Below are 10,357 nucleotides of genomic sequence, written 5' to 3'. Positions count from 1 at the left end.
TGTCCGGTCACCGCAGCGGCCCGGCCCCGCCCCCCGGCACCGGCCCCCCCCCCGGCACCGGCCCCGCCCCCCCGGCACCGGCCCCGGCACCCCCCCGACACCGGCCCCGCCCCCCCCCCGCCCCGCCCGCCCCGCCCCCCGCCCCCTCCCCAACACCGACACCGACACCGTGCTGTCCGCTCCCCGGCGCGGCGTGTGGGCTCCGGGCGGAGCGCTGGGCCCCGAGCGACGGATCGGATCGGACTGGACTGGCCCCGGGTAAGCACGGACTCGAGGGCGGGGTGGAGCTGGGCCTGGGCCTGGGCCTGAGCCGCCCCGGGCTGCATTAACCCCCACGCCGGGTCCCGGCCTCCAATGTGTCGCCCGCGGGGGGGGCATACATCCACAGAACGGGAACAGGCCCTTCGGCCCACAATGTGTGTGCTCAGCATAATGTCAGGACCACCACATCCACCTGCACATAAACCATGGCCCTTTAGTCTCATATTGGATGCTTGAAGTCCAGGCTCAGGACTACCCACTCAGGGGGAACATCTCGTATCTGGCGAGCATTCTCTGATTGTATTTTACATTTCAATAAGATCTCCTCACATTCTTCTACATTCTAGAGAATACAAGTGCTGCCTTCTCAGTCATTCCTCATCCCATCCTGGGAATCAGCCTGGTCAATCTTTGATGTACTAACTCTACAGTGAATACATCATATTTTAGGTAAACAGACAAAAAATGTACAGAATATTTATGCCACCTCACTGACTCCCGATGTAATTACAATTAAACATTTTTACCCTTATACTCAGAACCTCTTCAATAAAGGCCAACAAATCACTGCCACCATAATCGTTTGCTCAGTAACATGTGAGGCTATCCATGTTCTCCAGGGATGCTGCCTGATCCGCTGAATTACTCCAGCACTTCATAAGTTCATTTGTTATATGAGTAGAATTAGGCCATTCGGTTCATCAAGTCTACACCACCATTCAATCACGCATGGCTGATCTATCTTTCCCTCTTAACCCCATTCTCCTGCCTCCTCCCAATAACCCCATGACCCAAACTAATTAAGAATCTGTCAATCTCTGCCTTAAAAATACCCACTGACTTGGCTTCCACAGCTTTCCGTGGCAATGAATTTCACAGATTTACCTCATTCTGACTAAAGAAAATCCTCCTCATCTCTCTAAAGGTACTTCCTTTTATTCTGAGGATGTGACATCTGCTTCTAGACTCGCCCACTAGTGGAAACATCCTCTCCACATCCACTCTGTCCAGGCCTTTCACTATTTTGGTAAGTTTCAATGAAGTGCCCCCTCATCCTCCCAAACTCCAGTGAGTACAGGCCCAGTGTCCTTTCTGTCCTGACATGTTAACACTTGTCTCTCAGCATTTAAACAAACAGTATTTGACTTTTCTACTAAAGTTTATAATGTCCATGTACATCAGTCACTGAAAGTAAGCATGCAGGTACAGCAGAAGAAAGCTAATGACATGTTGGCCATCATAGCGAGAGGATTTGAGTTTCGGAGCAAGGAGGTCCTACTGCAGCAGTACAGGGCCCTGGTGAGACCACACCTGGAGTATTGTGTGCAATTTTGGTCTCCTAGTTTAGAGGAAGGATATTCTTGCTATTGAGGGAAATTGAGGTTCACTGACATATGATGAAAGAATTGGTCAACTGGGCTTGGATTCACTGGAATTTAGAAGGATGAGAGGGGGTCTTATAGAAACATATAAAATTATTAGGGGATTGGACAGGCTAGATGCAGGAAAAATGTTTTCCATGTTGGGGGAGTCCAGAACCGGGGTCACAGTTTAAGAATAAGGGGTAGGCTATTTAGGACTGAGATGAGGCAAAACTTTTTCACTCATAGAGAGTTGTGTATCTGTGGAATTCTCTGCCAAAGAAGGCAGTGGAGGCCAATTCACTGGATGTATTCAAGCGAGAGTTAGATATTGTTCTTGGGGCTAACGGAATCAAGGGATATGGGGAGAAAGCAGGAATGGGGTACTGATTCTGGATGATCTGCTATGATCATATTGAATGGGGGGTGCTGGCTTGAAGGGCCGAATGGCTGACTCACCTATTGTCTATGTTTCTATGTCAATGTTCCCATATTGCATTCACTTTACCTCTATTACCTCTATTGCCCATTCACTGTGTTGTTGGGACTGAAGCAGATTTCTTAGTTTGTGAGGGTGGATCCATCTTCTGGTCTCCTCAGCCAGAAGAACCCCTGCCAATCTCTCTTTGAAGTTGTTATGTTTCATTAATATAATCTCTAATTTTCCAAATCCCCGTGAGTAACGGTTCCTCCCAATCAATTGTTCCTGTTGTGCAAATCTGCCTCCCAGGATTCGTACTAATGGAGACAGTGCTGGAGTAGCTCAGCAAGTTCGGCAGCATCTCTGGAGAATAGGGAAAGGTGACATTTTGGGTTGGGACCTGTCTTCAGACTGATTATGGTGGGGAGGGGAGAAGAAAGTTGTAAAAGGGGGGGGGGGGCAGGCAAGTAATAGGTGAGTACAGGCAAGGGTTTTTTTTACAGGCAGGTGATTGAAACAAAGGCCAGGGATTAGAGCAGAGATATGAAACAAAAAGGTTGAAGAGATACGAATCGTGAAGCTAGAGGAAGGATTGCACATCTTTTTAATAGGAATACATTTGTTTTATTTAGTGTAAGCTATAAATACTGATGGCTGGATTGATAGTTTAATGGAGTATCATTGGACGAGTGCCAAGAGAAGTGATTGGTGTCAATTTTAATGGAACCCCACAGTTAATGTAACAACTACGTTGTTAAGAGTCAGTCATGTCTAATTATTCCAAGGAGGTTATTCCCCTAAAAGGTTTTTTTTGCAGCTTGACAGTTTCCATAGTAACTTCTAAGTAGTTCTGTAGTTCCCGATTGCAATGATGATGTTACCAATTTGGCCGACATAATACAAATGGTGTTCCCTAATTTATCATGCACGTTCTATCAAATTGGGGTTATAGAAACAAGGATTCTAGCAGAACTACCTACACAAACATGTTTTGAATATGTTATTATCTGATATAATTATTAGGAGGACTGCCAGCTGTTAAAATGTCATGTTTGTGTTGTGTTCCAGAAGATGAATGAAGAGCTTGTTTATGGAAAGTGGACACCAGGAGCTGGTGCTGCACTGATGTGAGCCCTGGTTACTGTTGACTGACTCGGGGCACTCTGGGCCCAGGCAACACCGCCACCACAATGCTGTTCTCACTGCGTGAGTTGGTGCAGTGGTTGGGCTTTGCCACGTTTGAAATGCTGCTGCATCTGGCAGCCTTCCTGGTATTTTCCATGCTACTGGCCGTGAAAGTGGACAACTTTGTGGGACAACTGGACTGGTGGTACGTCTTCATCCCGCTTTTCACTGCAGATGGGCTGAGTACCTACTTCACCATGATTGTGTCTATCCGTCTCTTCCAGTACGGTGAGAAACGGCAGGCTATCCTACGCCTCTTCTGGATCCTGACTGTTCTCAGCCTCAAGTTTGTCTTTGAGATGCTGCTGTGCCAAAAGCTGGTCGAGCAGAGCACCCACCTGTGGTACGGCCTCATCATGTCTCCAGTCTTCATTCTCCTCCAATTGTTGATGATACGGGCCTGCCGGGTGAACTGAACCCTGAAACTACCTGCTCTGGCTTTCACATTCAAGTCGATGGACTCCTAGATAGACAAGTCACAGGGATATTGGGACGGTTGCAAGGATGGAGGCTTGGGTTAAACGGAAGCTCTTGTCTGGGTGAGGGGATGTGTTGCTCTATTCAAGCACAGAACGAGCAGATGAAGAACTTGGTGCTGGCCCCTGGTGAGGAGAAGCACAGAGAACTCGGCAAGGAAACAAGCTGAAAGCAAGCATATTTATGTTCCTCAGCTCCAGTGGCCTGGACCGCCCTCGAGTTGTTCCATTGTTCTGTAATTAGAGTCCACAGTCGAAAAGGGTTTCGTGATTCCTCGCGCCCTTCCCCGAATGTGTTAATGTTTTGGTGAAACTTCAATCAGTGGATGTCTCCACAGATTCCCTTTGGCTGGTATTTGGAATATTGTGTTTGGATGGTCATTATTCAAGATTCTCAGAGGTTGGAAATACAGTGGAGTTTATGTCCTGCGATTCTTGCAGAAACGTGGCTGATATATTTGTTGGACAAGAAGTGAGAGAATGAATCCAGCCTGATGTTAAATTAAGTTTAGAAATTGTCCCTGATCCTCCTTTCTTCCTGTTTCTCCTTTTCCTCATTGTTCAGCAACATCTGTCGATCCGCTCCCTCTGCTATGTTGTATTACCAAGTTGCCTGGCTGGACTCCAGGAGAGTGGAATAAATATTTTGTAAGCAAACTACCTGGTATGGATTGAGTTTCACATTTTTCATCTGAAAACGACTGTTGATTTCACGTCTCTGAAAATGATGTCATGAGTGATTGACCAATAATTTGTTTCCATTCTTAACAGAACTGACAATTATATATCTATAGGGGGGAGGTGTTTTAGTTACTGTGTCCATTGCATTAATAATTCACGTTTGCCAGTGTCAAGAGACTCTTGCAGTCGTTTGTAGTTTAAATCCAGGCAGCCTATTCACTGCCACCAACACACTGCCTCCTGTACTCTAGTGAACGGAATGTTTTAAGCCCATTTGTTCAAACATCTGTACGTGATTACAAATGAATATTGATTTCACCAACTTCATGTAACCCATGCTTTCCCTCTCTCTCCGTCCCTCCAACTTCGTAGTTCTCCGACTAGTTTCACTCTTCAGCTGATTAAATTGTATGCCTCATTGTTACCTTCCACTCAGCTAACAATGAACCATTCTACATTTTTCTTGATCAACATTGCCTTTGATCTGTCATGTTTCGCACCTTACCCACCCATATCTCTAGTCTCCCTCTCCCCTGACCCTCAGTTTGAAGAAGGGTGTTGACCCGAAACGTCACCCATTCCGCTTTCCAGAGATGCTGCCTGTCCCGCTGAGTTACTCCAGCATTCTTTGTTTATTTCCGTGTTGTGTGAAAGATGGCCATCCTGTGCAATCTTTACTCTACACCGAGGCATCCTGCCAGTGAAATTGTATTTATTTCCCTTGTCTTCTAAGATACATTGGTCTAGCTTAAGGAGCTTGACTACAATGACCTAGTGAGAAGAGGTACAGTATTGCTCAGCAGAACATCGAGCAAGGCCTGCACTTAACATTGGGTAACAGCAGGGTCACTATACTGAGTGACGTCAATCAGAATCTACTGCATCAAGGTTAAGAATGATCTGCCCTTCATATATCATTAGGTCATAAGTGATTGGAGCAGAATTAGGTCATTCGGCCCATTCACATGGCTGATCCATCTCCCTCTTAACCCCATTCTCCTGCCTTCTCCCCATAACCCCTGACACGCGTACTAATCAAGAATCTATCTCTGTCTTAAAACTATCCACTGACTTGGCCTCCACAGCCGTCTGTGGCAAATTATTCCACAGGTTCACCACCCTCTGACTAAAGAAATTCCTCCTCATCTCCTTCCTAAAGGACCATCTTTTAATTCTGAAGTTGTGCCCTCTTGTCCTAGACTCTCGCACAAATGGAAACATCCTCTCCACATCCACTCTATCCAGGCCTTCCACTATATCAGAGGAATGCTGCATGGTTAAAGGTGGTGTTATAGATTCAGTGTTAAAACCAAAGTTTGTTGGTGTTGCAGGTGAATTTTGAGGAGTTGTAAGTTTGCTTTTCACACCCAACATTCCTTCTTTAGTCAACAATGGCTGAAACATTTGGCAGTCATTCATTTCATTGTTTATTATGGGTTTTGCTGTGTACATAATGGTTGACCAGTTACTGAAGGAACAGTAACATCATTGCAGTGATTTGTTGTGATGTGCTTCAGGTAATACTGAGAGGCTGATCAATTATTTTACAGTTGTAATTACAGTCCCTATTTCAACATCACACACTACAAATAATTCACACAGTTTGTGTTGTGTCAGTTCTGTGAGATAGTGGGCCTGGTCCTACTAACAAATAAATCCCTGAAGAGTGTCTGAAGGGTCTCGACGCAAAACGTCACCTATTCCTTTTCTCCAGAGATGCTGCTTGTCCGGCTGAGTTACTCTAGCTTTTTGTGTCTATCTTCGGTTTAAACCAGCTTGTGCAGTTCCTTCTTACACAAATAAATCCCTGTGCCATACTGAGCTCGACCTGATAGGAATCCTTGACCTGTAGACGGCAGCAAGAATATTGCACCATGTGCAGTTATTGTGGACGCAGGACTTGGTACATTCTCCCACTCCATTCACAGGTATCCAGCTGTAACGCTACTCCCACAGCTCCCTGGCAGTGGTGCCTACAAGCTTCACATTGTCTTTCACTCTTGTTTTAAGTTCTGCATTTCAGAGACTTATAGAGAAAATGTAATCTGCATTCAAACAAGAATTTTAATTGAACTGATACTTTTGCTTAAATGGATGCTTTTATAGACATTTAGTCATGATGATCTCGTGCAGTTGTATTCCAGTCGATTCATTCTTCTAACCTGAAGTAATAAAGATCTGTTTCTCATCATCTTGCAGCTGTCCATCAACTATCTATCTATGGTTTAAGATTAAACAAATGTAACAATGTAGGAAAGGGGAGTAGGTGATCCACGATGCCTTCTCTCAATAAGATTATGCCTCATCTTTGGAGCCTGATGTATCAAGGAGGGGAAGGTTACCTGGACACTTTGTTCCAGGAGATAGTCATATCCCGAGGGTTAGATATTTTAGACTTGGTCAGTGTAGAAGGGCTGGAAGGTGTGAATATTAGTGAGGCAAGAGTGGGGATCTAGTAGAGGTTCTTCCAGTCTGTGTAGTTTAGAACAGAGGCTGTGAGATGAATGAGCATACTGATCCCATTACCTTACAGAGAGGGGCATTAAAAGTGGGGAGTGAGAAGGGATGAGGTGGTAGGAGGGGGCAATATCATTAGGAGGATGATATTGTTCCACTGGAAGATTTCTGGACTGCCTGGGTTAAGGACATCTCTGGGCTGGAGAGAAACATGGAGTGGTAGGGAAAGGATCTGTAGGCACTCTGATACAGACGGGACAAGGAAGTGGACATCATTAAACTCGAAAAGATGCGAGATCGATTTTTGCAAAAAAAAACAAGACACAATTAAAAGCTTTTGTTTATGTGCTTTCCATTCAAAGAAAAGGCTACACATCTACAGTGCACAAATAAAGGATATCAAATGGTACAATATTTGGTGCAAGATGAAGTCTAATCAAAGATGTAGATGAGAGGACAGTTTATTTGCCTGATAACAGCTGGGAAGAAACTATCCCTGAATCTGGCGGTATGCTTTTTCAAACTTCTGTACCTCGGGCCTGATGGGAGAGGGGAGAAGATGGATTCACAAGGGTTAGACTGGTCCTTCATTATGCAGGTGGCATTGCCCTGACAGTATGAAGTGTAGATGGAGACCATGGAAGGAAGCTGGTATTTTAGTGTTGTGTATCTAGTATTTTCTAATAAGCAGGTGATCTGGTCTTTGAAGAAAAGTGACAATAATATGAGAGTGTAATATAAAGATTGACAGTGAAATAATTCCATCAGGAATCGGAGCATTACATCTGAAAAAGCAACCGGGAGACCTGAACCTTTAGTTGGCGACCCTGTAACCGCATCTCTGTAATAGTTACTAGATGTTAGAGAAGGGCTGCACTGTGGTGCAAGGATAGAGTTGCTGCCTCACAGCGCCAGAGACCCGGGTTCCATCCTGACTACGAGTTCTGTCTGTATGGAGTTTGCATGTTCTCCCTGTGACTGTGTGGGTTTCTCCGGTTTCCTCCCACACTCCAAAGACATGTAAATTAGTTGGCTTGGTATAATTGTAAATTGTTCCTCGTGTGTGTGGTGTGTGTGTGTAGGATAGTGTTAGTGCGGGGATCGCTAGTCGGCGCAGACTCAGTGGACCGAAGGGCCTGAAAACTAAACTCTAAACTAAATTAGCTCTAATCTTATCTGATCCTATGTCAGTCGGCTGAGTTGGCAGAACTGCATTAAAAGATATGGGAATAAACAAGCAATGGCTAACGTTTAAAGAATGTAAATATAATCTAAATGTAGAAAATATCCATTTAAGGCAAAATAAAAACTCAATAGAATAAATGGTTCAGCTATGGCCATCAAACTAAGTTTAAAAATAGGTCAAAGCAGAAGACTGCTGATGTTACCAAAAAAGCAGCAAATCCTAAGATAAGGGACATTGGAAAAAGGAATCTGGTGAGCAACATAAAAACCTGTAGATACTAATAAAAGGGGAAGATTAGCTGCGGCTAATGCCATAATTGGCTATTATAGAGCACTCATAAAGTTACAGAAATATTTAGTCAAAATGGAAACGAGAAAGGGCTGGTGTGTAACTGGGAAGGGAACCTGTAGGTGGCGGTGTTCCCATGAACATGCTGCTCCTGCTCTCCATAGCAACAGTGTTATGGTAGTTGTGACTTTAACTTCCCCAATATTGAATGGGACTTGCTCAGTGACAAAGGCTTACATTGGGCAGAAGGTTTCTTGAAACAGTATGTGGATACTCCAACCTGAGAAGGGAACATGTTCAAAGGTCAGTTTATTGTCACATATACCAATCAAGGTGCAGTGAAACTCCAATTACCATACAGCCATACTAAAAAAAAAGCAACAAGACACACAACTACATAAACATCTACCACAGTGGATTCCTCATGTGATGGAAGGCCATAAAGTCTAGTCTTCTTCATCTTTATTCTCCCACGGTCGGGGCAGTCGAAGCTCCGTCCGTGTTGGAAAACAGCCATGTGACTGGTGTTTCAGTGGGGGAGCATTATGGGGATAGTGATCACAATGTATGTTTTAAGGTTGTTTTGAATAGGGAGGTTGGACCATACGGAAAGGGTTTAAATATTGTTGTAAGGTAATCAATAACGTTATTAGGCAGCTCCGGAGGGTACACTGGGAGCAGTTATTAATGGGTAAGTCCACATCTGACGTGGGAGTTGTTTAAGGGCCAGTTGATCAAAGTTTAGAACCAGCATGTTCTAGGAAGGATAATGATGAGGATAAGGGAACCTTGGATGGCCAAACAGTTGTAAATTTGGTCCAAAAGAAAAAGGTAACCAATGCAAGGGTTAAAATGATTCCACAGGGCCTTTGAGGAATATAATAAAGGAGGGAAGAAGTGGTTGCAGGGAGACCTGATGGAAGTATATAAAGTATGAGAGGCACAGATAGAGTGGACAGTCACAACCTGTCCCCCAGGGTGGAGAAATCAAACGCTGGGTGGCAAAGCTTTAAAGTGGAGGCAACGTTTAAAGATGTGCAGGGGGGGGTGGGGGGTGGGGAGAGTTACTTTACACAGAGGGTGGGTTTCTGGAGCGCATTGCAGGAGCTGGTGATTGGTGTCGAATGGCATTTAAGCGACTTGTAAAGGCATTTGGACCAGTAGGAAATGGAGGGATATGGATTATGTGCAGGCAGATAAGAGTTGGCCTTGGCATCATGTCCAGCACAAGCATGGTGGGCCAAAGGGCCTGTTCTTGTGAGTACTGTTTTACATTCTATGATTGAGTCCTAGTGACATGGTGGTCGAGGTTATGAATTTAGCTGGTGATGTATCAGTGCATCTCAAGGTTGGAACGGCTGTGTATTTAGTAGCTGGTATTAATTGTAGTCTCTGTTGCATTTTGCTCTAGTACTACATAAACCATTGGAACCAAAGGTTTACTTAGACTTGATGGCTTATATCTGATCTATATAAAGATAAGAAATAGTGGACAGGCTGGAAGTGATGTTCCAATATAGTTATCAGTGAATGTACCTTTAGGAAGGGGATGAGGAGGAATTTCTTTAGTCAGAGGGTGGTGAATCTGGAATTAATTGCCACAGATAGCTGAGTAGTTATCATTAGGTCATTTTAAGGTGGAGATTGACAGATTCTTGATTAGTTCGGCATCAAACATCACAGGGAGAAGAAGGAACAGTGGGATGAGGGGGAAAGATAGATTAGTGTGATTGAATGGCGGAGTAGACTCGATGGATCTAATGGCCCAACCCTGCTCTTATGACATGAACTTATGATTGAAAAACAGCAAATGTAATTCAAGAAAGGAGAGAGAAAGCAAGAAACTAGATGAGCCACCTGTCATCGGAAAAATGCAGAATCCATCAAGCAGGAGGTGGCAGCAACACGAGAAAATGATGGAAACGTAGGTAGGGAGAGTCCAGGACCAGAGGGCACAGCCGCAGAATAAAGGACATACCTTTAGAAAGGAGATGAGGAGGAATTTCTTTAGTCAGAGGGCGGTGAATCTGTGGAATTCATT

The 10,357-nt window shown here is 44.5% G+C and overlaps 1 protein-coding gene across 2 annotated transcripts; it reads left to right on the top strand.

Annotated features, from left to right (window-relative positions):
* Nucleotides 1–131: 131 nt before the first annotated feature.
* On the top strand, nucleotides 132–4,364 carry tmem203 (transmembrane protein 203). 2 transcript variants are annotated; one of them, XM_055660433.1, is made up of 3 exons: nucleotides 138–258; nucleotides 1,187–1,288; nucleotides 3,112–4,364. In XM_055660433.1, the coding sequence occupies exon 3, from the start codon at nucleotides 3,234–3,236 to the stop codon at nucleotides 3,642–3,644; it is 411 nt and encodes a 136-aa protein (XP_055516408.1). In that variant the 5' UTR covers nucleotides 138–258; nucleotides 1,187–1,288; nucleotides 3,112–3,233; the 3' UTR covers nucleotides 3,645–4,364. The 2 variants fall into 2 exon arrangements, with proteins under 2 accessions (XP_055516407.1, XP_055516408.1); XM_055660432.1 differs by lacking the exon at nucleotides 1,187–1,288 and having other exon boundaries at nucleotides 132–258.
* The last annotated feature ends 5,993 nt before the right edge of the window (nucleotides 4,365–10,357 follow it).

Source organism: Leucoraja erinacea, chromosome 31 (genome assembly GCF_028641065.1).
Source record: "Leucoraja erinacea ecotype New England chromosome 31, Leri_hhj_1, whole genome shotgun sequence".
Taxonomy (NCBI): Eukaryota; Metazoa; Chordata; class Chondrichthyes; order Rajiformes; family Rajidae; genus Leucoraja; species Leucoraja erinaceus.
The sequence above is the reverse complement of the archived record's forward strand: the minus strand, read 5'-3'. Positions and strand labels throughout refer to the sequence as shown.